Raw genomic sequence first — 26,819 nt, forward strand, 5'->3', positions numbered from 1 at the left:
TACTCCAAGTAGTTAACGCCTGTGGGGTGTTCTGCATGCATAGGCACAATATTTTTGTCGCACCTTTTTCGTGATACTCATGTGATGTGTAGATTTCAAAAGAGAGATGTACCTGAGTAAACGAGTAACGCACTGTAGTAGAACTAGTGTCCCACCTACACCTGTACGAATCTGGAATTGTCGCACTAGTCTTTTTACTTCATTCTGCAAAGTTGGCCAATCTCATGTGATTCTCGCGAGAGGCATACTTAGGGTGCTCAGAGCGCTCAGGCCTTGGATCATCAAAAATGATGCTTCGCCACTGATAAGGTTGTTGGCTTAGAAGCCAGTGTGCGTGCGATATTACTGAAAGGACTTGTTGATGAGTTATGTGTCTGGGAGTTCAGTCAAGCGAGTGTTGAATTTTGACGCTCCCCTAAGGTTATTATACACTCTTCCGGGAAGAATTCTGGGCATAGCTGGCTCAGACTCGGACACAGCCTGTGCACACATCGGCGATTGATGCTTGCAGCTGATATTTGTGCTCACCGTCTTTTATGGGTTACTCTCCTGGTGCATATTGACAATGAAGGCTTTGTACTCGTTAGCAACGCTGAGTCCCGAATTTCTCTATCATGAAACTGCGCTGTGCCCAAACCTCGTGCATGCAGGCCCTGCCCGAGCTCAGCTCTAGCGAGCCTATTTGCGACAGGTTAATACTTATTCGCTACAAACATCAACCATGATCGTTCGCCTCGCAGTGTTTATACTTGGGACTGGCAGGAGATAATAATATAATACCCGACTCACTTCTATAGCAATACCTAGGATGAACATGTTTCATGCTACACTCCAATATACCAAAGCAGCGGAGGAAGCCTTGACGACCACTTGTCCATTTGACACTTTTTCCTCTACAATGTTACCTTCTGCGACACCAGAAGCAAAAGTTTGCCCTGCCCAAGTCGTTAAATCGGCTGACATGACATCAGATCCTGGGGCTGTCAACCACTTGACTATTACTTCTTGGGTGTTCTTCGGCAAATACGCAGATATGTCGATCGTGGTATCAGGACGAGGGTACGTATCTGTCTGGCTGTATAGCTCAAGGTTTAAGAGGGCGAGCTTAGTTGGGTAATCGTGGCTGTTAGTGGATTTTTCGTCCCAGAAACCGTACACCGAGATCTGACCAGCAGAAGGATCACCACCTGCGGTCGTAACTGACGATCCATCGGCCTGTCGCCCTGGAAAAATATTTGAAAGGCGCAGTGGATTTGAGTAACCAATGGCCTCAGTCACGAAGAGGTAAGCCGAATATGACGGAAACACTTGAATGTTATCGACAGTGGACCTGTGGAATCAATATCAGTCCAAAGATATCGTAAAGTCACATATCGACATACCAGAGGTTGTAGTGTGCATGAGCACCTTGATGCACATACATACTGGAGATGAGATTAGGCTGCAAGTTCATCCGAGGCACCCTGGTCACGTACCGTGAGACATTGATGGAAGCCGCGTAGAGAATGGTATCCAACTACAAAAATGCTCAGATGTCATAAAATATAGTCCTTTTGTCAACGTACCAACCACATAGCCTGGCCGAATGTGTTGCTAACATTGGCTCGTCCACCGCAGGAAACAGAATTGAATTCCCCTTCGTCGTGGGTCAATATATATTCAAAATTTAATCTTATAATTTGCCTCACCAATAACAAAAGCATCAGGTCCGAGTTGGGCACGAACGCTGTGGATACGGGGCTGCCAAAGATCCAAATATCTACCGGATATTAGTGTATTGTGATCATAGCAATAGCCATGACTTACTCAGCCAAGCGTGTGTGATTTACCTAGATCCTTATTGCAATTAATAATTGCAATGGATAATCGACAGCTTGCTTACCAGGTTGACCAACGTAGCGCCGGCAGCGCTACTTGGATCGCAAACCTATTAATAAAGGCTATTTCAGGTTGGGTGTGGGTCAATCGGAAGCTTCCTCACGCTGTACTGGTATGTGTGTTCGCTACACGTGGTGACAGTGTGTCCATCGTTGGCCCCGGCAGCCAAAACGCTAACACAGTCAAGTTGTGCATCTGCTTGTGGGGTGTTATGCGGCTGCGCAGGGTTTGCAACAGTAGCCCCAATTTGAAACTCGGGATAATCGATGCCCAACGCCTTCGAGATATTGATAGTCCATGGCTACATACAGAACATGTAGGACCTCATCAAGGAAACAAATAGGAATAGAAATACCTCCCATATAGCGGTATACGTCTTAGGGTCAAGTTTGGGATTATAATGATCTGGTTCATTCCCTACTGAAGACGAGTAAAGGTTAGACCGGGGAGGGCCAGTAAGAGAAACGAAAGACTCACGTTCAAAGCGAGAAATTTGGGGTGAACCAAGACCCATCCATGCTGCCTTAGCCATATCAAGAGTTCCGGTATAATTCGAACTCCCTAGATTCTACACGGACTAGTTAGGTGCTAACATCCAATGATCTGATAAGTAAATGACCCACGAGTGTCATGACGATCTTCGTCCCTTCAGGCAACAGCTTCACACAATTCCAGAACTGGGGTCCAAGCGTAGTATTTCTTAGTGCACCCCTGTCGTCGATGAAATTGTATAGGGCAGCCTCCTGATTCGGATCCCAGAATGTCGAGTCAGCAGTAATGCCACCAATGCGCACTTCGGCTGGAACCCCAGTCCTCTCTTTTAGATTCTCAAAGAGATTTTGAGAAAATTTGTTCGGATAGGATTGGTTTCCTATCCACTGTTCGAAGTAGGCAGTTTCAATACTGAAGCTTGCGAGGGCGGGGTTTAAGGGTAGTGTTGCATCCGTTGGGAGCGAAGCCGGACCGGACAGCGTCAATTTAGACAGACTGCGAGACAAAAGATCATGTCTCGCAGATACCAGTGCGACACAAGGCAGAACTGTAGCCAAGAACCACATCACGCAGGAAGAAACAAGTGAGGTCAAGGATACCATCTTAACCACACCTTACCGTGACAGTATTTTATACGGACAGTGAGAAGAGAGCATGAGCGGTCCGTGAATACAAATTTCAGGACTATCCATATGTCCAAAGAAATGACAGGTCACAGAACGCGAAAAATTGGTCATGGAAAAGCCTAGGTATCCCCCAAGCCTGCAGTTCGGCGAAGCTTTCCAAGGGGTAAACTTCGGAGGTACTAGTCACCTTGGAGCCTGGAGGTCACTTCCTTTCTTTGACAAAAGTCATGGCAAAACAAAGTTGCCCAAGGTTCCCACATGCATATGGGAGTAGCAACGTCACGTACGGAGAAACTGTCGGTCGGACGAACGGAAATCTAAATGCCATGACGAAGAATGGTTGAAGATGTTTGGTCTTGCTTGGCTATGCCCTCTAGTGAGAGGACGGCTAACCGGAGAATCTCATTGGCTACCGACCCGAGGAAGCGCATGCTCACCTATTACAAGGAACGACGTCTAGGAGAGACTAGCATTTACCTGCTCACTGACTACATACGCCGTCGAGGTTCTAACCAATGTCGCTCAATGGCATCAAAGTAGTAGAAGTACGTTGCAGTTGGCCTTGTGGTGAAACGAACAAACAAACGACGAACGTCCACAGTTTGCAGGCCTGGCACCGGGTCCATTCGCGGGTCTGGTACTCGCTCACAATGGGGCATCCGTTATCCGTATTGATCGCCCTTCCTCAACTACCAGAGATCTACTATGTGCGGGAAAGCGGTCGATTGCGTTGGACATGAAGACTGCGAGCGGACTGCGAGTTGCGAAGGACCTCATCGCTAAGGCAGACGTTCTCATTGATCCATTCAGACCTGGAGTGCTTGAGAAGCTTGGGCTCGGTCCTGAGGTGTTTCATACAAGTGATAAGCAGGAAGGTCTGAATGACAAACTTGTATATGCAAGGCTTGCAGGGTGAGGGTACACACGAGCTTTTGAAATACCATCCAGCTGATACTCCCTCAAGGTTCCCAAGAAATAGTATGCATGTCAGGTTTATATTCTTTCTCCTTCTCAATGATTTCAAGGCAAGCACTCTACTATGGCTGGTAAGTATCATCATATACGCGTGGTTTAGTCTAAGATTCCCGTCACAGGCCATGATATCAATTATATCGCCCTTAGCGGCATTCTCTCCGTGCGGCTCGCTAAGCGCTTGTACTTTGACGAAGCATGTCTGAACTCTTCTTGCAGATGCTTCCGGGAACAATGGACAAGCCCACCTTTCCTTTGAATCTAATTGCTGACTTTGCTGGAGGCGGCCTACTTTGTGCAAATGGTATTTTGCTGGCTATTATCGAGCGAGGTAGGAGTGGCCGTGGACAAGTCGTCAATGTGGACATGGTACGTGCCGGGGCATTTACTCTCAATGATTTATCAATATAGGTATCAGGTTTCTGGTTCGCGTTATATATCGTCTTTTCCACTTCTAAGTGTTGGGAGCGATGCCTGGGCAGGACCACGAGGCACCAATGTCCTTGACGGTGGCGCGCCGTTCTACGATGTTTACACCTGCTCAGACGGAAAGTGGATGAGCATAGGGTGTCTTGAGCCCCAGTTCTTTGCGCAATTCGTTGACAAATTCAACGAGGTCATGAAATCCAGTGGAAATCAAGGAAGCTGGTCACCGCTGCGGTCGACACAATACAGAAAGGAAGATTGGCCCAAACTTCGCAAGTATCTCGAAGACGGGTTCAGAACACAACCAAGAGACTTTTGGACGGAGGTTTTCCACGGCAAGTATTACATCACAGAAGGGTTCTGCTGATTAATTTGCCATCATTAGGCACTGACGCTTGTGCAGTTCCAGTCCTGTCTCCTACGGAAGCAGCTCAGCTCCATGGATCTCCCTACCCTGTTCCTCATCCGGAGCTCAGCAGAACATCGCCATCACCTCTACAAGATGAAATCAAGATACTTGATCCAGGGAAACATAGTGTGGACATTCTCAGAGAACTCGGATTGTCTGAGGAGGACATGAGGCAGCTCGTCGCTGAGGGAGCATTGGGTAAAGAAGCACAGGAACTAGCAGAACGTTCCAAACCGAAATTATGAAAAACGAAATATAACGTCTTAAAGACCATAACTAAGCCCTAATTAATGCTGAAACTGATGAACAAGTACGCGGAGGGTATGAGCCAGACTTGTAGAATATCTATCACGCTGATGCGTCTACCCGTCTTCGTAGCTGCTGGAACGAAAAATTGGGTGGAAGAATAGTAGCTAACTGCTGCCGTATGCCTTGAACCTGTTGGAGAAACTGCCGCAACTGCATGCCATATGCCTCAGCGACAACAGCCCAGTCGTATTCCTGCCCTCCATCGTATAGCAGGGCAGGGATTTGACAGAAAACAACCTCGGTAGATATGAACTCTTTCACTCGATTAAGCCCCCAGTGGAACTCGTTCGAAAAGGGTACTGCATTTGGTCCTTTAAAGCTGAGCTTGCTGAGCGGTCTGCCCAACACTTTTCGCCCTGTGACCAATTCCTGAAGGAGGTTCATCGTAGGTGAAGGCTCGTCGTCAGGGACACCACCCGCGCCGACCACCTGCGCGCAGTACTCGTGTGTGTGCAGGGTAACAGTGCGCAACTTTGGCCACAGTGGTGGGCAGCCGTGAATGGCCGCTTGTTTATCACTGTTCACGAGCATGCGTATCAGGTAATTTGTTTTGTCGACAGGTACAAGCAGTTGGGAGACACCAGGGGTTGCGCGAAGGAAATGAATGTCCATGTCCTCGCTAAACTCGCACTTGATATACCGTAACGCCTGCAAGGACTGGAACGCATCCGGATAAGACTGTGTCATGAATCTGTGAATTGCAGATATTGCGGAGCAATTCATATCCACGAGGTAGAGGCTCTCGATATTAGGCGTGGATATCACGTCAAATATACGTATGCCCGTGGACACGGCGAGGCCATGCACCACTAATTCCCTCAATGAAGGCAAGAGGATAGGCGGAATAGGGGCTAGAATATTCAGCTCTATAGCCGATTTCACATGGAGCCTGCGGAGAAACGGGAATGCTGACATTGCTCGGAAGAGTTTTTCGCGTGTGAGCGGGAAGGGTGACCCTGGTGGTGGGCAAAAATGGAGTGTCTTTGCTTTTGTTTTGGGCAGGATGACTGCAACGCTGTCGAGCCTGACATCGGATAACAAAGGAGCTCCCTTGGTGAAGAGTTTTGCAGAAGCAATGGGACCTGCAGTCGACATTGGTCCTCTGCACATCACTCGCAGCCGTGTCAAAGCAGGGGCAGACACGCTACGAAACGTTGCAAGGAGCGACGCCAAAGCCTCTCGTGAAACTGCGTCAAGAACCAATTGTCTGAAACGGGGAAGGTGTGGTAAGATAATATTGGTCAACACGTGCTCAATCTGAGGGTGCTGTCTCCATGGCCCGATGTATACATCGAGAAATGACCCATCTGACCTCTTCAAATATTCCATGAGCGAATCCTCTTTATGCGAGAACGGGTAGTGAATAGAGGACCACAGGGAAGGCGAGGTGAGGGCTACCTCACGCCAATGACTTGATACATGCGACAGTCGTACCTCAACGGGAGACTGGTGGAGAAGGAAGAGAATGCCAGACCATTGTGGATTGAGCTGACGGCACTCCTCGAATATCATCGAAAGGACATCAGAGGGGATACATGATACCGCTGCCTTCTGATTCTGTATGCGAGCTGCACGGACCTGTAGATTGCGGATCGAGCGAGACAGCTCGTCCTGTGAAGACTGGAGTACCCGAATCTGTTGTGTTATCTCATCAAAATCTTCCTGAGTATTGCTGCTGACGCTAGCCTGGTTGTGGTTCATCGACGGCACGTCTACTATGAAATAGGTCAGCTGCTGCAAAAGATCCCATGTTGTCTGACGAGGCTCACATCGAAGAACAAAGAAGTTCAGTGATATTTTCTCGTAAACCTCCCAGGGTTAAAGGGCAGCTATAAAAACACGTTGAGAACACGTTTTCTTGAGGAGGTTAATGTCGGAGGGAACTACCTGAATCGGACAAGGTGCGGGGGTGAGCCAGCAGTAGTAGAAGTTTCAGGGATGACTGTGGCCAAGTGAATTTTCGCAATCAATCGGTGCTGGTGCGGATCCGAAATCTTGTCATGATGCCTCAGTGCGGCGGCTACGGTCTGGCCCCATCACAGTGATGCCATATGATCTAACGGAAGTGGGCGTATCGTTTCAAGTTCATCTGTTCCGGTGGCTGTGCTTTTATATGACCGTTGCCCTAGGTATGATGTGAAATCATGTCGAAGTACAGTAAATTACAGATAACGAGCAACAAAGCTGAGAATCAAGTCCCATTTAGAATGAGATAAAATCTTTCTATGGAACCTGTGCATGTGTTGAAGGGTATGCCATGACTGGAAGCCCCCGGGGATGGGTAGCTGGAGTACCGTGGGGGGCAAACTGTTGATGCTTCTTGAACATGAAAAGACGATATTGGTTTCCAATGTAGTAAGCAACAAATGCCCAATCCATTTCTGAATCCTGAACGTCGACAGAAGAAGGCAAAGATGCCGAAAAGAGTTCGGTGTGAAGATCTTCGTGCGTTTTCACGAGGAGAGTTGTGAACTCCTCATAGAATGAACGAGCGTGCGGGCCCTCGATCCGAAGAAGGTCAAGAGGCCTGCCCACCGCTCTCCTCTCCTGCACTACCTCCAATAGTAGTCCCATCGTTGGGGGCGGGTCATCTTCTTCGTCGGAGTCCACATCCTCTCTTTCTCGGTCCAAAGGCTTGGAAACGTGAAGAGTCAAAGTATGGAGATTGCGCCACAATGGAGGGACCCCATGAAGGGCAGCTTGTCTATCGCTATTCAGCAGAAGTCGCAGGAGATGAGTGTGGTGCTTGACAGACACAGCAAGTTCAGTGAGAGCAGATGTTGCATGGGGCAGGTAAACGTCGAGATCATCGTCAATATCGCAGTTTATGTATCGTAATGTGCGGAGATGTTGGAAGTGTTCTGGAGATGTCCTGGTAATAAATTTGTGGATTGAAGACAAGCCCTGTCGTCTAACATTGACAAGGGACAAGGTTGTAATGGCAGGGGTGGAGATGTTGCGGAAAACGTTGAATCCGTGGTTCAGAGTATTGCCGTATACTAATAACTCCTTCAGCGCAGGCAGTTCAACAGGTGCGCTACCAGGCTCCTGGTGAAATCCGCTAATGAACCCTTTCAAATGTAGGATGGTAAGGGTGGCTGATAGGGGAGCAAGAATGTCGAGGAAAGCAAGTCTGGACAAAGGATTTCCGGGTCCAGGTTGCGGTTCAAGATGCAGGGTGGTTGCAGAACACTGGGGCAGTCCGACTGAAAGAGCGCTAAGGCGTATATCAGACAAGAGCGGTGCTCCTGCTTTGAAAATATCGAGGCGGGGAACAACACCAGAAGCGCCCCGGGTATCATTGCAACAGATCTTCAGTCTTCTGAGGGTCGAAGCAGGTGCGTCTGCAAACAAGGGAAACAATGCATAAAGTTCCTGGAGCTCGTCGGTGTCGAAAGTGAGCTCGCGAATCTGATTCAGTCGGGATACAAATTGCGCGGCAATAAAGCGCAGAGAATCTGGGTCAGAAATTCTCGGGCCTATGTGAACATGGAGGGGCGCTTGATTGCACCGCTGGAGATATGCCATAGCAGCAGCCTCTTTGTGCAAAATCGGGAACCTGATGGTTGTCCACAAAGCAGGGGTTGAAAGTGCCACTTCCCGCCATCTAGATGAAACGTGGGACAGCTGCACCTCGGGAGAGAGTGGGCGCTTTACTATATTACTCCAAGGTATGAGTGGTCGCCGGCTCTCCTCGAAGATGATGGCAAGCACGTCTGATGGAAGACGAGATACAGGAGCAGTCTTGTTCGTAATATGAGCAGCACGACTTTGAAGAGTGCGTATGGTGGTGTGGACTTGAAAGGCTTCAAACGTTAGGGCATGCTTCCTCTCTTGTAGGGCGTTAATTCGTTTATTAAGGTCGTCCAGCTCTCTCTGGGAATCATCGTCAAGAAAAGAGACTGAGCTCGTTGAACTCATGATTTCTGAGAAGCCCCATCATCCATCAGTTGCTTTACGGATACCAGCAGGCCAGAAGGCTACTGACGGATGTTTTGCGCAAAAACAATAAGCAGCTTGCTGCTGACTTGCAGTGATTGCCGGGGTCAACTTTGTGTGGTGTAATTGTCGTCAGACAGATCAGAAAATAACAGACACTAAAGTATACAGTACCTTGGCCGGTAGCACAACGTCGCGAGAGGCTATGTCCACGATGGCAGCTGATGGCACAAGATGAGAAGCGAGAATGGGTAATCAGTTTGGTTCATCGCATTCACATGCTCCGAGCCGGCTCGCTTTACCGAATTGGACAAACACGTGAAATTGACTATGCCGTATAAGATGGTGTGTGACAGTTCTGACAGGGTCTTCTACTCAAGACTTATCTGCTCCCATGGCCGCCAAAGAACTGAAACAATTCACTCTAGAGGAGGTTGCTGAGGTGCGTCGAAAGTCCAAGACCCTGAGATACTACTTGCTGAGACCGTTGCGGAGATGTAGCATAACAAGCCAGATGACTTGGTATGTATTAAGTGTCTTGAACTGCTACTGATCCGAACAGTCATCATTTTAGTGGGTGGTCATCGACGCAAAGGTTTATAATCTGTCCCGATTCAAAGACTTGCATCCTGGAGGGATCTCTGTCTTGACGGATGGGGAAATTGGTATGATGCCTTCCGTGATAGCCATGCATGACAGTTTCAAACGGAATTCGTTCTTCAGCTGGCCAGGATGCCACGGAGGCGTTCTACGGCTTGCATCGTCATGAAGTTTTGGAGCGACCTCAATACCAACGCCTTCAGATTGGTACTATTCAAGGCGAACAACCTGTCATATACAGCCGAATTGTCGGAGAACTCAGCGATGTCCCGTACGCAGAGCCAACCTGGCTGTCACAAGGGTATCACAGCCCTTACTACACCGACGTGAGTTGCCACAGTCGTTTTCTGACTCTTCTCTGAACTTTTACACAGAACCATAGAACATTCCAACAGGCCATACGTCGCTTTGCTGACGAGTTCATTTATGAGGATGCACAAGTGAGACATCAGGATTTCTTTCATCACCCGTGCCTGATTCAATTTCCGTGATAGGCTCGCGAAGAGGACGGCAAGCGACCCAGCCAAAGCGTAATCGACCAGATGGCGTATGTTAATCTACTTTTCAGCGTTCATGTTCTTATTTCTGTATAGTGCGGTGAACTTGCACGCAATGCGTATGGGTCCAGGAAAGCACCTTCAAGGGTTATCCTTGATGAATGGTCTCGTGAAACCTGAGGAGGTAAGTGCAACCATACCTACCCTGAATTCTTCGTCTCGTCCTAACCTGGCTGTTTTCATAGTTTAACTATTTCCACGAACTCATTATTACTCAAGAAATTGCACGATGTGGTGCACGAGGATATGGAGATGGTAAGTGTTACTCACGTAGGCGGCGGCGCCTGCTCAATATGCATAGGTTTAATGGGAGGGAAGGTGATTGGACTGCCACCGGTCCTTAATTTTGGCTCGGAAGCACTGAAGGCTCGCGTTGTGCCTGAAGTCTTCGCCGGCAGGAAGTTCATTTGCCTCGCCATTTCGGAGGCCCAGGCTGGAAGCGATGTCATGGGTTTACAAACGACTGCAGTCAAAACCGAGGATGGCAAGGAATGGATTGTAAATGGAACCAAGAAATGGATCACCAATGCTACGTGAGTAACCAAGGATCGTCCTGAATTACTAATCAACGCATTTTGCATAGTTTCGCAGACTAGTGGGTATGATTACCAACTCTCAGCGGCAAATTTAAACGTCCTTTTTAGCTTCACTGTAGGCTGCAAGACTGAGGATGGTCTCACTGTCATTCTTATCGAGCGCGGACCTGGCGTAGAAACGCGGCAAATCAAAACAAGCTATTCAACAACGGCAGGCACAGCCTACATTACCTTCGACAACGTTCGAGTCCCTATTGAGAACACCCTTGGTGAGGAAGGTAGAGGAATTTTTGTCATTTTGAGGTATGTAACAATGGTGTGTGATGTGAGACTTGAGCTCGAATACTCATTTCCGTCGTAGCAACTTCAACCACGAACGATGGGTCATGTGTTGTAGTTCCGCTCGCAGCCAGCGTAGTATTGTTGAGGAGTGTCTGAAGTATGTCGAATCCATCATCTTGTATTCCCTTCTTACAGTGAATCCAGATGGGCGACTCAACGGAAGGCTTTTGGGAAGCCCTTGATATCACAAGCTGTAATTCGCTCCAAACTTGCCGCAATGATAGCACGGACGGAGAGTGTACAGAGTTGGCTGGAAAACATCACCTACCAGATGTGTCATATGGTAAGAACAAGTTCGCCACTCTCAATCTCCTGCCGCATACTTACGAGATGTTTAGACATACAAACAACAATCCCAGAAGCTCGCCGGGTAGGTGGTGGATATGTGCTCTGTGTAACTGCCACTGATGCTGATGATTTGTTTCTCCTTAGTCAAATCGCCTTTTTGAAGAGCTATAGCACGCGGTGCGCACAGGAGACCGCAAAAGATGCCGTTCAGATATTTGGTGGCCGTGGTATTACACGGACAGGCATGGGGAGGTTCATCGAACACGTAAGTCAAACTTTCCAGCGATTATCATTATCTTACTAGCGCCTTTGCAGTATCATCGCACCGTGACTTTCGATGCATTGTTGGGAGGTGGTAAGTTCCTTTCATGGGTTTATACATGAAAGCACTTGCTTATGTTCCCTAGCGGAGGACGTCCTTTCTGATCTTGGTGTTCGACAAGCCATGAGGGCCATGCCAAAGAATGCCCGGCTTTGATAATTCACGTTGTATTGCACTTCACTTAATATTTATAGCAAAACTAGCATAGATACTGTATTTTTTTGCATAACTCGTCGAATCACTAAGGAGGACGGACTATCATCGGAAGGGTGGTTGACTAGGATTCCAATGGGGTGTCCTCTTTCTTATCAGCATTGATATGATGACCCGTACCAGCGTGGATTGCATAGGCGTGCAACTGAGACACCAGTGGACGCGGGGGATTCCAAGAATACAATTTTAATTCTAATACAGAACTGCATGTCATGCCTCGAAGCCTACAGCATAATACACGAGAGCAAAACGCAAAAGCAAAGAACAGTACCACATACTATAACAACATAGCACTGAAACGATACAGAAAGTACGGCGAAGATGCTCATGTCATCGAACCAAAGTGTGGCTCGTACATTGAATAATCTTGGCTTACAGAAGTGTATGACATTTGATTCATCCATTGGAAACCTGCATTCAATGGGTGTGGTTAGCAAAAACGAACTTCGATACTGATAGTGTCAGGCGTACCAGGGACTAGGGTATTATGCCACAAAGGATCAGTCATGATCTGTGCCGACTCTAAAAGATCGGCATCCAAAGTGATCGGTAACGGGTCATGGAACATTTCAGATGATGTCGTGTTGTTTTGCAGCTGGGCTCCCGAAAAGCTTTCCACACCTGTGTACGTGTATGAAGGAGAAGGAGAACCGGAGTTGGCAGAGGATGGAGATGGATAGTCAGCAGATGTAGAGATATCTGCGACTAGACCACCACGAGTCTTGGTAGGCGTGATCTTCGACTTACGCGCTCGTTTGTGGCTACCGGGGCTAGTCAAGGCTGGTGTCAGGTCGACCCTGACTGCAGGACTAGCAAGTAGGCCGGCCAGGAAACGAGAGTATATGGAAGGTCCGTGCTTCTCGTCAAGAGCTACGTCCGCCGCCCCGAGGAGATCAACTGTTTTTTGCACGAGGTCCCGAATTTCTACCCGTTTCTCATACGGAAAGTACTGCGCGTACTTGAGTTGCAAAAGCTGTGCGGAAAATGTTACGTACTGAAAAGTGAGCATAGTAAGGAACGTACTTTAACGAGGAAGGCGCCAGCAAAAGTAACAAATACATATTGCGATTCGGGTGCGTGGCGTAGAAGAACTCCTGTCGGCCAGTGAGATAAGATGATAGGATCCATGAAATACACAACTTACTATCTTCTTCGGTAGTGTACAATCGGTGAACAAAAGCATGGATGACGTCGGATGCCCTCGTAAAACACTGGAAGGAATGAGACAACGAAAATGAGAAGAAATCACGAGTAAAGACTGACCCTCATTAAAAATGAATTTTCATCCAAGTGGTCTTCTTTGGCATGCTGCAAGCCAGAAGAAAGGACGACTAAACGGGCATAGCTGAAAACCATTTTCAAAAGACCAGTGCGGAAAATAAACATGGCGCTCTTCGGTTCGATGCTATCTAGTTGATGAAACCAACGTGCGCCGACGCTAGCCAGTTCGTCATCGGTTTCACTAGCAATCTGAGTGAAATTGGTAGACTTCAAATCTGTCAGTTTTGGCGAAGGGATCGTGGGAACAAACGAACACGTACCTTGTTGAGTCCGGTAGGGTGGTTTGGATCGCTGCGAATCTTCTCCATGAATTTTGCGCCAATATTGAGCTCCATGGAGTAGATACAGATGTGAATGTCGAAGTCCTCGACATTATACTTGGAGGAGCCCCACCAATCGTGCAAATGATTTGCAATATAGTCAGAATTAGGAATAATGGGCGCTTTGCCGTACTGAGACCCTGTTGACCGATCCAAGTTGAAGCAGTTGATCCAGACACGCGTGCGATTGAGGAGTACACGAGCGTGGTGCTCATTCAGGGGTGTTGTGGCTGTAGGCCTATTCAGGTTGAGGTCCTGGGCCAGTCTAGAACAACGTAAAAAGATGCCGTGAGACATAGCGGAAAGAGATCCCTACCGAATTGCGACACCAAGGTACACCCAGCTGCGATCCTCTTCCCAGCGTCGTGAGGGAACAGGATAAAGCTGTAGTAGTAGGTAAGCAAGACACATCTCCTCGTTCTTGGGACCGGTGATAAGCGCAGTGCCCGCCGCGAGCTGTGCGTAGCGCATTACTTCCGCGTATAGACCTGGACGTTGAGTGTAGAACCGAGAAGCGACAGCACACACTGAGCACAAAAGTCAACACGAGAAGAGAATGCAACTCAGATCGGCTCACCGACAGTGAAGAGGAAAGGGCTTCTCATAACCACGTACTGTGGAGTATGAAGAACGGGGTCCATCAATGATGTTGACGGGTTCATTTTATCAAAGTATCTGAGCATTTTTAACAAGGAATCGTACACACGAAGATATTAAAACTCACAGTTTGAACAGATTCTCGACGTCTTCTAGAGTAACAATCTCGCGAGTGAGAATGTGAGGAAGATGCTGACTACTAATTGAAAGATTCGACCGGACAGGGTCGGGAGCAGGAGCTAGAAAAGATAAGGACCTGAGGAGGCATATACCGAAGCAAAGCATGTACTTACATGGTCTGAAAAAGTCAGCGTTCGCTACACCAACAGCGTCCTGAGGTTCTGGTTCCGCACTCTTTCCTCTAGCACGGTTGGCCATGTGGGCCATCAAACCAAATGGACTATCTGCGTGGGGGAGCATGCCCAACTTCATATCAGCAAGCTCCTTTTTGGCTAGCGCAGTTGGCGAGTGCCTTTCCCTTGACTGTGAGCGACGGCTGCGTCCACCTTCCTCTGCAGTGGCATATCCATTACCTTCGTCATCGGTGTCGTCATCTTCGACATCAAAGCTATGCACTTCCTCGTCGCTATCAGACTTTCCAGAGTCTTCATCAAGGAGCATGGAATTCGTTGTACCGCCAAGGGCAATTAAGCCACCAAAGGTGTCGATCGAGGCACGGGCTTTTGCAAGCCAATCCTGCACTTCCGGTTTGGGTGGAGCGGAATCTGCCGGGGTGTTAGGATCGAGGGTAGGAGAATGAAGATCGATGGAGGACGATGGGGATATTGGTATCGTAGTGGTCGAAGAACTGCTAGCTGAGGCCGGTGCAACTTGTCGGTTGGTAACATCGAGCTGAGCCATAAGCTCCTGAATTTGAGCGGCTTGTTCACGAATCTGGTTCAAAAGGTGTTCTCGTTTCCTAATGCAATATCTTAACTTGCTCAGGTGAAAAGCAAGTGAGCACGTACGGTGGGGTTCGGCGTGGTTTGCGTCCTGGAATGACACATTCCTGACCGGCACTTGTGCACCTTTTGCAGGTGTCATTATCGCCCCTGAATTCACATCGGACCTATGGTGGACGTGTCTTGTTATCTAAAATAATGTTGAATCATATACCCACGTACCTTCAGGCTTTTGCATCGACCACAAGCACCTGTTCTGTGATGTGTTAGTTTGGATATCATAGCGGAATTAACTGGAGAGCGCACGGTTTCCGTTTGTCCGCAGGCTCTAGCAGTTCATGTGGGTCAGGTACCACAGTTCGAGTATGGTGGCCGTCGTCGTCGCTTCTATGGCGTTTTGATTGCTGGGCCATAGTTGCGTGCATACTGTCTATGATCTGCGACTGGATCTCAGATTGGCGAATAGGTAGTTGGTGAGTGTAAGGGAACTGCATAGGAAACCCAGGAGCCGAAGAGGCGACGGATGTTGCGGAAAGTTGGTTGTGCGCGCTCGGAACACTTGAAGCGTTCATTCCTGATTGGAATGCGGTCTGATATCCGGGACGAGTAGAATTAGCATTATAATCTGGTGGAGCGAATGTGAATGTGGTCGAGACGGGATTCAATGATTGATTTGGGTTCGAAGTCATATTAGGTGATGTTGCAAAGGAAGGAGAGGGCTGTTGGTAGACAGAAGCTGAATCATATTGATTTGACGCATTTGAATTGTATTGAGATAAAGAACCGTTAAGAAGGCGTTGAGCACCAGAATGCCTCTGTGATTGTAGAAACATTTGGGGGGTATCTTGAGCTGTGAGGAGATACGGGTCCTCATCTTCAAGTAACAGGTGGTGTTGGCTCGTAGCGAGTCGGTTGCGATGATCCCAAAAAGAGGCGTTAGGGCTCATATCGTGAACAGAATTAGACATCGTTGACGATAACTGTCAAATAGCCACGGAATGACTGTGCTCAGGTCGACGAGCTCAACCGGACGTAATGCACGGATCGAAGAGATGAGCCCTTGTAAAGAACACGGGGTACTTTTAAAGGATTATACTAATAAGTAAAAAGCACATGAGAATTGAAGCCACCGTTATGGGAGAGTGAACTCACGGCTAAATGGCAAGTCGGGACTCGGCAGTAGGCGGACCGTTGTTGTATGGTCTACAACTAGTAGTGAGTTAGCCCTTGAATCAACAATGCCAGTGAAGACTGCAACTTGAGTGACCACCCGCAGACGTTTGTTTATATTCAAGATCATTCAATGAGCCCTCCCTTGCAAAGCAGTGTTCCGTGGCTGTGCTAGGTCACTTTGAAGTTCAAATTAAATTGATTCACTGCTTTTCGGTTGCTTTCGCAACCACTGGTTGACCTCACTTTTGGCCTCTGCGCCGCCACGGATAATCCATTGGGCGATCGAAGTCGTATAGCTTGCTTGTCAGGTACTCTTCCCCGATCAGCCTCCGTTTTCCGGTGCAGCGCTCTCCGTACTCGCCGACTCCTTCAACCCGTCTCAGAGCATCGCGATTCAAGAATTTGAAACACAAGTACCTCATGATTTAACGTATCTGTTGGTTGGCTGTGCCATCAAAGTTGAAAGCGCTCGGGCCCCATGGTGTCGTACTTGTTTTTGAAGAACAAGTATACATACTCTGATTCATAGCATTTACTTGCTTTTCCACAGTTTACTTTGGCGCAATACAAAGCCCGAGTCCAAGCACCACGGTTACTCTCGAAGGTCCAAGTAAAGTCAGTTGCTTTGCATGACACAAACACGCTTCCCCGTTTCGTGTGTGGCACTTGTCATAATTTTGGCTCATACAGTATTTTCAACAATAGTCCACAAGGTATGTTCATGGTTGAAATTTTACACTTGTGGACTGCTACTACTATACCGCCCATTGTCAATTGCTTGCTCTCAACGACGCCACTCTCCACACCTGTGGGTTATAAAATGGCCCGTTAACGAACGCATGATACCTCACACCCAATGATGCAATCTTCACTCTCCCAAAATAACGCTGGTGGCAGTGTTGGAGCTTCTCCAACAATTTTCGTACGCCTAACCTTCAAGTTGCATTCTTGCGCCGACTAACCGTCCCGAATAGAAAACTCTGCGACTTCTCTCCGGTCGTTATCTCCACATGATTTGGTCAGGCTCTGCTACCATGCATGAGGACGAAATCGATGACGATATTACTACTGCAGGTGACGAAAGGTACGTTTTTGTCACACACGGCGTCTTTTACTGATGACTGTCACCTAAAAAGAAAATACAATGACAATTGCTCCGTCGGAGGCGAAACACTGGAAATTATTTCCGCCCCTCAAGGTTCAGGTGAGCTGCTGCGTAGATCTAAATTTGAGCACCTTCGCTGATCAGGCTTTTCGGATACACCCGTAGGAGAAACTCCGTCTGACATCCGCTCCAAGCAGGATCCTGACATTGATGCTTCTGAAGGAGAAACTCCGGCCGGCATCCGCACCCGGCAGGATTCTGATATTGATGCCTCCGAAGGAGAGACAGCATTCCAGCGCTCGCAGTCTCCTGTGACTGCGGCACTCGCAGCGTTGGCCAGACACTGTCCACCGCAACTTGGACTGAAAACAAAGGCAAAACGACAGTATAGCTCCCTGGAACAGGAAGATTCTCCAAAGATAGCCAGGAAACGGCGTCAGCTTACAGGTCTGGGCCGTCCGCGACAAAACGATGTATTGCTCGCGTGGCTCACTCATGGTTTGGCACCTTCCGATGTGCGTCCTGATGGATATGCCCAGGACCAAAAAATCGATGAAGATCCGTGCAACTCCAAAGTAGGAAACACCTCCCCGAAGTCTGTCTCTCATGTATCTGTCAAACAACGAGGAACTGCACATCAGATCCCTCTCACGTCCATACAAGAGGGACGACGGTCTTGCTGGATTACTCGCCCTTTGCGTACGACTCGGACATTTGACACCTCGGCTCAGGGGGATCTGCATCCTCCAACTTCCCCACCCGATAACAGCCAAACACCCCCGATCCCTGCAGTACGATTCCCCAGTGCGTACCCATCATACTTTGCGAATCCCCAACGTCAACCTAGCGTTATCCGTTGGAAGCTGCCTTGATTGCCTATCGCCCAGCATTAGCGACGTAAAAAATTGTAGATATTTTCATGCCAAGCCACCGATGACATGCGCCACGACCAATATTTGGTTGACAGATTCCGTTAGCAACGATTCGTTATCAATAGATAGTATCAACCATGCGGATGCCCTCATCCGGCATTCATAGCAGAGTGCGACCACAATTTGCGGTATTCTTTGGTGACCGAGCTACTCGTGCCTTGCGGAACTAGAACTGTACCTTGTATACAAAATAAACTTCTAGTGTCATTCTGGCGTGTTTGGTGAAGAACATCAGTACATCTTTCAGCATTCAATACGAGTATCGATTTTCAGCCCGGGTCGGTATACGTCTGAACAGTGAACAACAATCCGCTGGTCTGCAGCTTACGTAGCACTACCGAATATTTGATACCGTCTGCAAATGCTCGGGCCGATTTCATCGTACTGCGCCTTTGTGTGGCAAGACGTGTAGAACTCGGGCTGAGATGATGGTTAAAATTTGATGAAATTTGGCTTGAAACAATCCTTACCAATGATGCAAGCAAGGAGCCACCAAACCACACGGCATATCTTGAGAGGAAGTTAGTTATGGTGTGGAATATATTAAGAACATGATTCTCACCGTTGGCGCTTGTGCGAAATTACATCCACATCCACACCAGATGACTATTGTTTCATTAGGAAATGGAGGAAGCAAAATTGTTGGACGCCGACCTTGGTAGTACTGCCACTTGAAACGACGCTAGCCTCAAGTCGGCGATCAACCAGCTGCTTTAGGTCTCTCTTAAGACGCTGACCAAAGTGCTGGAACATGGTTGAACCTCCAGAGAGAACTATATTCTGCATAGTCCTAGTTAAAATGCAGACCAAATGAAGAGCCGAGGAGACCGGTCACCTTGTATAAGCCGCGACGAACATCAATCGGAGAGGCTTGAATCACATCATCAACAATGTCCGGGAGAGGTGTAAGGAAGTCGGAAGAGTAGATCTCCGGGTTGAAGAAGATCTCCGGGGCCAGGAAGCGTTCATAGCCCACATCAATGGAATATTTCTAGTGAAAACGACGTGCATTCAATAACTGGTGAAACACGTTCGAAAATGGAAACCAACTCTGCCGGTGACACTATGCTCACCCTCATATCTCTCAAAGTATTTGTAGGGTTCCGCGTCGTATTTCCGAAACTCTTTGACTATGTCCTGGCACGTGTAGCTGTAGTTTTCCTTCACTCTGCTGGCAACCCGCAGCTGGTCTTCTGGTGGAACGGCAGCCATTTCACCACGCTCACGCAATAAGTTGAGCACGAATTGTGATATATCACGACCAGCGATGGGGATGTGTTTAATGGCACTTCCAATGACGTACCCTTCCGCGCAAGGGATGACGTGCGTGACACCATCTCCTGAATCAATGACGGTGCCAGTGAGTGTCCTGTCTGTGGCACGGTTGGATGTCCAGGATGCAGCAAGGGCGAGCACAGCCTGTACAGCGATGTAGAGACCTTTGATATTGAACGACTCAAAGAAGATTTCGGCTGTCTGCTCTCTGTTTTCTGGAGGGTTAAGTGGAGGTTCAGTCTACAAGAGGCGATAATCAGGATTTTTGGAACGTGCGATACATTGAAATGATGTCATACCAAAAGGAAGTAATGATCTTCTGGTTCAGCCCGTAAATACTTGAATATAGTTTGTTCCCAGTATCGTTCCATGTGATCCCAGTTGTCGATCATGCCATGGCGAATGGGATAGTGAACTCCATAACCAGGGGTCTTCGCATTGGCAAGGGCTTCGTCTCCAATGAAGAAGTCGAGGTCTTCAACACCGCGTTTCGATGCGACATTTCCAGGTTTTGAAGGAATTGGAGGACCACCACGAGTAGGTTGAGAAGCAGGCCCGCGTGTAGCAATTGCAGTGGGAAAAACGCTGGAGTCATACAAACCGCGTCTGAGAGGTGCGATCTTGTATGGGATGGTGAGACTCACTATGATGGATCGGAATTTCCTGCGAAGCTGCGATCGACCTTGAGTGAGTGCATCAGAGTTGATCGTTTCGTGCTTACCCTATCTTTGAGTATCCGGTTCCATTGTCGCAGATGATAGGTGCGAGGACTGACATCCTTAGAAATAAGTCTTTATCGAGTCCCTGTCAAGTCACTGAGGTTGCTGCGATTCCTATTTGTCTTTGTGTGGCAAAGCCTTCGTTCCTAACGTGTCCAAATAACCCACTAAGCTGCAAAACGTGATTTGACGATGCTACATCAAAATAGTTCAACTACTAGGGTAGATGGGGTGACATGCTGCAGGCCCCTGGGTACAAGCTGTGAAAATTGATGATGCCAGATGCATGTCGGTCTGAACATGCAAAAGTGCTGTGCAGTACAACTCTGCCAAAGATAGTGGTAAATGGAATCAGGAAACGTAATTCATTACAGAATGCTACAGAGCGCTCTGTAGAATTTTGTAGCACAATCCAACCCGCTGATGCGGCCAGTCATCTGAGGTCTTGTCAAGCTTAACCGTTTGAGCACAAAAAAAAGTTCGGTAATTTGTTGTTGAGCAAGCTCGGTCAATCACGGTTCGGTAACCTACAAAACGTAAGTATGGAAATATCACTGCCGCCAACTTGAACCGCCATTTCCTTCTGACAACCTATTGGTGACCTGCCGACTTCGTATGCAGTGTTTATAGAACATTCCATTCCTGGACCCGGGCCTCGACTTGGCATCATCAAGCCTTCACATTGACTCCCGCGCTCTTATCGTTCTCAATTCTGAAGGACCCTGTGGGACGCCCGCGAGTGGTGTTCTTGGCATTGCGCGGATGAAGGCACCAATTGTGTGCGTGACATCCAGTAGTTCTGATATTCGACCCTGCAGTGCAGACAACTTCTCTGGTGTTGCTCCTGTCTAGGAGTGATCCTTTGAATTGCGAAAGTGCCAGAATTATTTTTTGGAATAAATCTATACCGAAATGACAAGTTTGCATGGCAAAGGCAAACAAAACATCTTACCTGATAGCAGCACTAATAGCACTGCATGATTTCAGCGTTAGTGCAGATACAACGGGAAATTCGTAGCCAGCCGCCAAAGTTTTTGAGCAACCGGCACTTACTGTACTAGCTAGTGCAATCTAAACTGGTCGGAGTGATAGGTGGCAATAATGCGTGATCCCTGCCACCGGTACTGATGCCGGTAGCCTTCATTTTCCACGGAAGCCGACCAGAAGCCGAAGGTTCGTCTTTACGGGGGCAGAATGTGCATGTTCAATTGTCCAACATTGATTTCGCTATAAGTCGCCACGGTGACTGGTTTATGGATGAAAAAATGGTATATGGGACTGTCGAATCTGACTAGGCCCGGCCGAAATTGGCAACTTGAATCAGATGATGATAAGTTCATCATAAACCTTTGACATCAGCAAGCGGTGGCCTAGTAGTAGATAGAGCTCGTTGGACCAGAGGCTATTGTCGTAGATTTGATCAATGACAGTAGGTGACAGTCAACAGCTATGGCCACTGTATGTTGTGGTCCAGGCATTAATCTGGCCGTTGAGATTTTGTATGCCTTCTTTCATTAATAAATCAAGTGTCTCGAAAATTCGATACATACTTCCTGATCAGGCGCACAGCACCAAGTTGTGAAGTCCCCTGGAGCTCAGGCACGTCAAGAACAACGGGAAAGAGGATTTGAGTCCTTGGGAGGAACAATAAAATGGCAAATTGAAATTGAAGCTTGTGGAGAGCTTTAATTTTGAATAATTTAAAGATAACTTCTTGAAAATATATTCTTATTTCAGCTTCCCTGGAAACGAACTTTACTTATTAATTGGTATGGCAGCTCAGCGCTCATCGCATCATTTCCAGGGAACAAGATCATCGTCTCATATGAGTGTTCTCAAATATCTTAGGTGATTTTCTTTCTACTTTTGCCTTGTGAATCTGCCCGCGATTCTTATAGGCTTACGCTGGCTCGGTGCGTTTGTTCTCTCTGATCCAGGTCTCTTCGAGTCAACCACTCACGTCCTTATTTTATAGTTGAGTAGGGGGTGTCGACGTCGAATCACACGTTCAACTTGGGCTCTTCCATATTTTGTAGCTGTAGCCTGCTCACATTCTTTCTTTATCACGATCTTTTTTCGAGCACTCGTTATCGACACCCTCCCAATCTACTCTGTTGTACTGGAAAAATCTCCGGAATCTCTTTCAGCTTCAATTGCTTGCAATGGCTCCATATCTCCTTTCAAGATCCGACCCCAACGATGCTCCAGGCGTCATTCCTATCAGCAGAACCATTTATATAGTCGGATTCACCCTCGCTGGCTTACTTGCTGCTACTTCTCTATTGTGGCTTGCATTGAGGTTCTTCCGCCGCAAATTGCAGGCAAGGCGTGCAGAAGAACGGAATGCAGCTTTCCTCAATGTACAAGGTGTTGTTCGAGAAATGAACGAGCCTGTCAGTCAGTTCCTGTAAGAATCAATATTTCACCCCGTAAATATAGGTCTCCTAACTTTGTCAAACAGCAGTCATTCGACGACTGTTGTTTTCCCACAAAAGGCCGTTGTCCCTGCTCAAATAGCAAGACCTTCAAGACACGACCATGTTTCTTCCTCTGAAGTTCCTGCAGCATGTGCTGCTCCCTTGCCACGTCCCCGCGCACTCTCTAGTCTCAATCCCTCGCATCCGCGCCAAAGTCGTACTTCGTCAGTTTCTTTGGGTAATTTTCGTTCATCCACTCGACTTCCTTCTGGCTTGCGTTCCTCACATTCACAAGAATCTTCACGATCATCGGCTTCCCATCAAGCCCGATCCGTTCGGCAATTCTTCCAACCAGTGCTTCCTGATGAACTCCCTCTTTCGCGTTCAGGAGAGCAACTCCACATTCTGCAGTCGTTTGATGACGGCTGGTGCCTCGTTGTGCAAAACAACTCTCTTCGCTCTCGTTCTTCATTATCCATATTCAATCCTTCACGACTCTCTGCCAGGGTGGAGAGTAGCGGAGACAATGTACAGCTTGGTTTTGTCCCGGCATGGGTCTTCGTCAAGCCGACGAAGGGACTGAGCGTAGAAAGACCTATTCGCAGCTCCAGTGCAGGGATGCTCCAGGCTGGCTTGGATGCTCCCGAATCGAGAGAGACTGTGATTTCTTGGTCCAACTTTGCTTGAATCAAAGTTGAAAGCCCCGATGCGTGCATACATCGAAGTCTAGTTTTCCCTTGTTCACCCATATTTGGCAGCCGCGCCGGCCGTTTGACACCATGTCGCATGAAACCTGCGGTGCAAGTATGCTTCACTTATAGTTCATTCTTCACGATACAACTGCATTGTATACCCTCATTAGGTGTTGTATCCAATACATATACCAATATTTGCATTCCAGCAGGAAAACACGTCTGTGACCTCGGGAGGCCTAGGACTATCAGGGAAAAAGGTATATCCAGATGACTCAACTCCACGAAAGATGTAGTTCATACGCGTGAGGGCCCGTCGGGATCAAAATTGATACGGCGGGAGGCGCCTGACGCACTTCGGTTGAGGCCTCTTCCATTCCTCCATCGGCGTCTCAATGGAGGAAAAAGCATCTGCAATCGCTGAGCCTTCTGGTGGATGCCCGACTTGATCAGCAAGATGATTTACTTCTGCTGGTGCATCAGTAGTGTTCTGCGGGTCCTGCGGAGGTTGACGTGGCGTGGGGGCATTAAGGGGCCAGGTAGGAAGATAACATATTTCCTGCAAGTAGATTATGCTTAGTCCGGTGGGCTAGGCAGGAAATTATTTGGATCCCACCTCTGGGCCGCAGGCAGGTCGGCATTTAATCCATATACTCCAGTCTAACCAAGACATCAGCTTTTGGGTGTCTTGTCTCCAGTCATTCATTATTTGAGCGACATCAGGCTCCCCATCAAGTTCAATGGGGAAAAGAGTGTCGAACCCGCTCGTGACACCAACGGCCCACATCTTCGTAGTGACACGACAGATTTCTCTCATTATGTCCTCGATGGCCTTGAGCAACAGGCGTTCTGAAGGCGTCATTAAGGGTACTTGATATGTCATCGCGGTAGTATGTGTTGTGGCACATAGCCTGAACATTGGGGATGCCCACTGCAATGGATGTAGGCCCGGAGTATCTGCGCTAGGGACAACGGTAGCATCTAATAGATATGGCGCGAGCATAACGCGGAGCTGGGTCTGCACGAGCTTTGCTCGCTGAAGGAGTTCTTGCGAGTCTGATGAGGTGAAATTGAGAAGATGCCGCACGAGCTCGAGCCGATCCGCATATCGATCAACGATGACGTGGGTGAGGGCCTTCCAGTCTATTCCGCTGCCCGGGTCTGGTCGACTGATGACTTCGGTGAGCTTTCTCATCAGCTGCGATATGTCTTCTGATGAGATTCCGAGCACCCGGTGGTCTTGCCGTTCAAGCCCCGCGCGAACCGGGACGAGGGAAGGTGCCAATGCGATATCGTACAGTGAGACAAGACCAGCCAGGTCGAGCACAATGCGAGATTCTCCCGGGTGGTGATTGTGCCATGAGCCGGAGTGCATGGCTTCAACTATGCGATTCCCTGAGCTCAGGAACAAATGACGTCAGTCGTATTGGAACACAAGAACAAAACACTAACAGATATCAGGACCGGGTGCGGGAACAGGGCGATTCGGAGGGAACCCGTTTGTGTCCTTCCATAAGACCCGAACATGCAGGAAAGATACTACTTCGACACCGGCCGTAAAATCACACAACATAACTTCACTAGAAGTTCATCAGTCGAAAGTGCGACACAGAGTAAGAGCACGCGCACAAGTCCATTTCCATCCTAGAAATCTGAGAATCAGTTATATACCGTAGCGAGATGACTCGCTAACCTCGCGAAACCGTCGATTCCGAACTCCTTTCCCCACCTACAGAGATCTGTAATCCGTGAATCTTCATCCAAGATGCGCTCAGGTTGCACTTCTCCCCAGGCTATTATATCCTGTATATCCATTGTACCCTCAGGTACCTTAGCAGCACTACTTCCATCAAAGTACAAAACTTTCAGAGGTCGCGTTGCTGCCAGCGTGAGGTGCCAGCCAACCCCATCTCCAAGAGCAAAACAAAGAGAATGTTCTGGGTCTGTAGAGGTCCACTCAGGCTCACTGGGTATCGCATTGCGGGTGGTGCCGTGATACAGTAAAGTACCTATTGGAATTGTTCCTGGTATTATGTTATGTCCTATAAAAGGATGAAACACTTGTCCTGCATTAGCAAAGCAGCGGACAGGGATACGTACCATTACGATATCGAGTGTTTGGCCAGTGTTGTAAGAGTGAGTGGACCGTGTCGAAGATCAAGTTCCCTGTCGCGTTCTCGGCAGGACCTTCGTCAAGACTCCATTGCTCGATGTTCGAACCGAAACCAAATGAATGTAGTTCATCATTGTTCGAGTTGGCGATATTCAAGGGTCGACCGCCAGCTTCTCCAGTAGTGCTGACGGGAAATTGTTGGGTATGGAGAGCTAGAACTGCTGACCCGAGACTCATAGCTACCGCAAGGGAGTGATAACGCATTGCGAGAACTGTCAGAGAAATATTGATGTTATCGTGTCTTTATCGGAGCCAAGTAATGCGCGGTTCTTGGCAGAACTCAGGAGTTGTGCCAACTGGAACTGGTTGGTGGTCCACGGCAGAATTCGTGCGAAGTGAGGGTGGCAGAACCTCATCGAAGACTTGCGGAGATGTAATTTTGATTTGATAACAGTCTGCAATGTGCATGCACCAATTACCATGTTCGCCCGGTTGATTCTGAGCGTTCGGTAATTCGAATATCGCAAGTTGTTCGCTAGGGTGATCGATTTCGTGAAAAGATAGAGATAGCAGAAACAGCGCTGCAGCCTCAGATATCAATCATGTACGGAGGGCCAACGCGCCGGCCCACCTCCCGGGTTTGGTGTCGGATCATGTCAATTTGTCCAATACGTTACTCATGCACATATGCAGAGGTGCTTAGAGATAGTACTTGCCGGTTACCACTCGATTTTCTGGAAGTGCTGTCCGGGCCCTCGGCGAAGCCTGCATATCAATTATGTTAATATATTATGTTCTGCCAGCAGGAGAATGCAAACCATCTATTAAGTCGTTCCACCGTGACGTACTTGAGCTGGGAGGTACAGCACGGAGTTTAAAATTTTTGTGCTATTAATAGTTTTGCCAGACCGCTTGTACTATCATTCCGGGTGTTCTGCAACTTTTTCAGCAAATCTTTTGTAACTCGTCAACCACTTCATATTATCTTCCACGAATTTAGAGTATTGTAGATTCGTACCTCCTCTATATAGATTTGATTTTTTCTCATTTTTAGGACATTGTGGTGTGGTGTCGGATGAAAGCTGAGAAAATTCAGGGTCTGACTGCTAATCTGCAAAATACGGTGACGTCGAGTCACACCTTGGGATAGCACCGGGCACAGTCGACTTTGACTCTCCGCACTGCGCAGCTTTCGATCTGTTGGTGTTGAGTATCAAGTCATGGAACTTGAAGTTTTGAATACAGCAATATATTATCATTAAGTATTGTGGTTCATGCATCAGGGAACCGACGTGAAAAAGATAAAGGTTGACAAAGAATTATCTAAAGTAAAATGCATATAAAATCTGTCAGAATTTTACTCCAAATGAGAAAGCTTTAAATA

The 26,819-nt window shown here is 48.0% G+C and overlaps 10 protein-coding genes across 10 annotated transcripts; 4 read left to right on the plus strand and 6 right to left on the minus strand.

Moving 5' to 3' along the window:
* Nucleotides 1-730: 730 nt before the first annotated feature.
* HD556DRAFT_1283079 (glycoside hydrolase family 79 protein) lies at nucleotides 731-3,349 on the minus strand. Its single transcript, XM_041299309.1, has 10 exons — nucleotides 2,502-3,349; nucleotides 2,356-2,446; nucleotides 2,234-2,298; nucleotides 1,982-2,179; nucleotides 1,883-1,927; nucleotides 1,807-1,829; nucleotides 1,689-1,759; nucleotides 1,566-1,636; nucleotides 1,383-1,516; nucleotides 731-1,330 (listed from the first exon to the last, which is right to left on the minus strand). Exons 1-10 carry the CDS (start codon nucleotides 2,970-2,972, stop codon nucleotides 820-822), a joined length of 1,680 nt encoding a protein of 559 aa, XP_041166430.1. The 5' UTR covers nucleotides 2,973-3,349; the 3' UTR covers nucleotides 731-819.
* HD556DRAFT_1261538 (CoA-transferase family III domain-containing protein) lies at nucleotides 3,350-5,048 on the plus strand (the record flags this gene model as incomplete). The annotated part of the gene is given in 8 exon segments (XM_041299058.1): nucleotides 3,350-3,541; nucleotides 3,598-3,908; nucleotides 3,961-3,974; nucleotides 4,022-4,042; nucleotides 4,091-4,131; nucleotides 4,188-4,337; nucleotides 4,387-4,733; nucleotides 4,751-5,048. The coding sequence occupies 8 exon segments, from the start codon at nucleotides 3,512-3,514 to the stop codon at nucleotides 5,046-5,048; spliced, it is 1,212 nt and encodes a 403-aa protein (XP_041166431.1). The 5' UTR covers nucleotides 3,350-3,511.
* HD556DRAFT_483610 (uncharacterized protein) lies at nucleotides 4,957-6,994 on the minus strand. The gene is made up of 2 exons (XM_041310741.1): nucleotides 6,882-6,994; nucleotides 4,957-6,827 (listed from the first exon to the last, which is right to left on the minus strand). Exon 2 carries the CDS (start codon nucleotides 6,811-6,813, stop codon nucleotides 5,152-5,154), a length of 1,662 nt encoding a protein of 553 aa, XP_041166432.1. The 5' UTR covers nucleotides 6,814-6,827; nucleotides 6,882-6,994; the 3' UTR covers nucleotides 4,957-5,151.
* On the minus strand, nucleotides 6,995-9,431 carry HD556DRAFT_483484 (uncharacterized protein). The gene is made up of 2 exons (XM_041310740.1): nucleotides 9,101-9,431; nucleotides 6,995-9,038 (listed from the first exon to the last, which is right to left on the minus strand). The coding sequence occupies exon 2, from the start codon at nucleotides 9,031-9,033 to the stop codon at nucleotides 7,336-7,338; it is 1,698 nt and encodes a 565-aa protein (XP_041166433.1). The 5' UTR covers nucleotides 9,034-9,038; nucleotides 9,101-9,431; the 3' UTR covers nucleotides 6,995-7,335.
* Nucleotides 9,396-12,096, plus strand: HD556DRAFT_483409 (acyl-CoA dehydrogenase/oxidase). The gene is made up of 17 exons (XM_041310738.1): nucleotides 9,396-9,493; nucleotides 9,553-9,573; nucleotides 9,626-9,716; nucleotides 9,775-9,977; nucleotides 10,026-10,091; nucleotides 10,146-10,198; nucleotides 10,245-10,332; nucleotides 10,394-10,463; nucleotides 10,510-10,741; nucleotides 10,792-10,803; nucleotides 10,853-11,047; nucleotides 11,106-11,183; nucleotides 11,231-11,369; nucleotides 11,425-11,456; nucleotides 11,519-11,639; nucleotides 11,690-11,729; nucleotides 11,782-12,096. The coding sequence occupies exons 1-17, from the start codon at nucleotides 9,446-9,448 to the stop codon at nucleotides 11,850-11,852; spliced, it is 1,560 nt and encodes a 519-aa protein (XP_041166434.1). The 5' UTR covers nucleotides 9,396-9,445; the 3' UTR covers nucleotides 11,853-12,096.
* HD556DRAFT_483447 (uncharacterized protein) lies at nucleotides 11,957-16,117 on the minus strand. The gene is made up of 13 exons (XM_041310739.1): nucleotides 15,316-16,117; nucleotides 15,232-15,265; nucleotides 15,076-15,176; nucleotides 14,401-15,026; nucleotides 14,235-14,346; nucleotides 14,088-14,185; nucleotides 13,827-14,037; nucleotides 13,451-13,775; nucleotides 13,173-13,397; nucleotides 13,054-13,120; nucleotides 12,933-13,003; nucleotides 12,381-12,882; nucleotides 11,957-12,320 (listed from the first exon to the last, which is right to left on the minus strand). Exons 1-13 carry the CDS (start codon nucleotides 15,975-15,977, stop codon nucleotides 12,235-12,237), a joined length of 3,120 nt encoding a protein of 1,039 aa, XP_041166435.1. The 5' UTR covers nucleotides 15,978-16,117; the 3' UTR covers nucleotides 11,957-12,234.
* Nucleotides 16,118-16,731: 614 nt separating this feature from the next.
* On the plus strand, nucleotides 16,732-18,415 carry HD556DRAFT_1326565 (uncharacterized protein). The gene is made up of 2 exons (XM_041301551.1): nucleotides 16,732-17,386; nucleotides 17,453-18,415. The coding sequence occupies exons 1-2, from the start codon at nucleotides 17,221-17,223 to the stop codon at nucleotides 18,157-18,159; spliced, it is 873 nt and encodes a 290-aa protein (XP_041166436.1). The 5' UTR covers nucleotides 16,732-17,220; the 3' UTR covers nucleotides 18,160-18,415.
* HD556DRAFT_1326567 (actin actin-like protein) lies at nucleotides 18,416-20,348 on the minus strand. Its single transcript, XM_041301552.1, has 9 exons — nucleotides 20,216-20,348; nucleotides 20,139-20,165; nucleotides 19,794-20,079; nucleotides 19,270-19,734; nucleotides 19,055-19,210; nucleotides 18,874-18,999; nucleotides 18,782-18,825; nucleotides 18,690-18,729; nucleotides 18,416-18,639 (listed from the first exon to the last, which is right to left on the minus strand). The coding sequence occupies exons 1-9, from the start codon at nucleotides 20,269-20,271 to the stop codon at nucleotides 18,544-18,546; spliced, it is 1,296 nt and encodes a 431-aa protein (XP_041166437.1). The 5' UTR covers nucleotides 20,272-20,348; the 3' UTR covers nucleotides 18,416-18,543.
* A 2,027-nt stretch (nucleotides 20,349-22,375) lies between these two features.
* HD556DRAFT_1261551 (uncharacterized protein) lies at nucleotides 22,376-23,491 on the plus strand (the record flags this gene model as incomplete). Its single annotated transcript, XM_041299059.1, has 3 exons — nucleotides 22,376-22,610; nucleotides 22,653-23,093; nucleotides 23,154-23,491. The coding sequence occupies 3 exons, from the start codon at nucleotides 22,376-22,378 to the stop codon at nucleotides 23,315-23,317; spliced, it is 840 nt and encodes a 279-aa protein (XP_041166438.1). The 3' UTR covers nucleotides 23,318-23,491.
* HD556DRAFT_1326590 (uncharacterized protein) lies at nucleotides 23,492-25,594 on the minus strand. Its single transcript, XM_041301553.1, has 5 exons — nucleotides 25,016-25,594; nucleotides 24,952-24,966; nucleotides 24,775-24,902; nucleotides 23,939-24,717; nucleotides 23,492-23,881 (listed from the first exon to the last, which is right to left on the minus strand). The coding sequence occupies exons 1-5, from the start codon at nucleotides 25,423-25,425 to the stop codon at nucleotides 23,645-23,647; spliced, it is 1,569 nt and encodes a 522-aa protein (XP_041166439.1). The 5' UTR covers nucleotides 25,426-25,594; the 3' UTR covers nucleotides 23,492-23,644.
* Nucleotides 25,595-26,819: the final 1,225 nt, after the last annotated feature.

This window comes from Suillus plorans (assembly GCF_016647745.1).
Source record: "Suillus plorans strain S12 chromosome Unknown HD556scaffold_3, whole genome shotgun sequence".
NCBI classification, from domain to species: domain Eukaryota; kingdom Fungi; phylum Basidiomycota; class Agaricomycetes; order Boletales; family Suillaceae; genus Suillus; species Suillus plorans.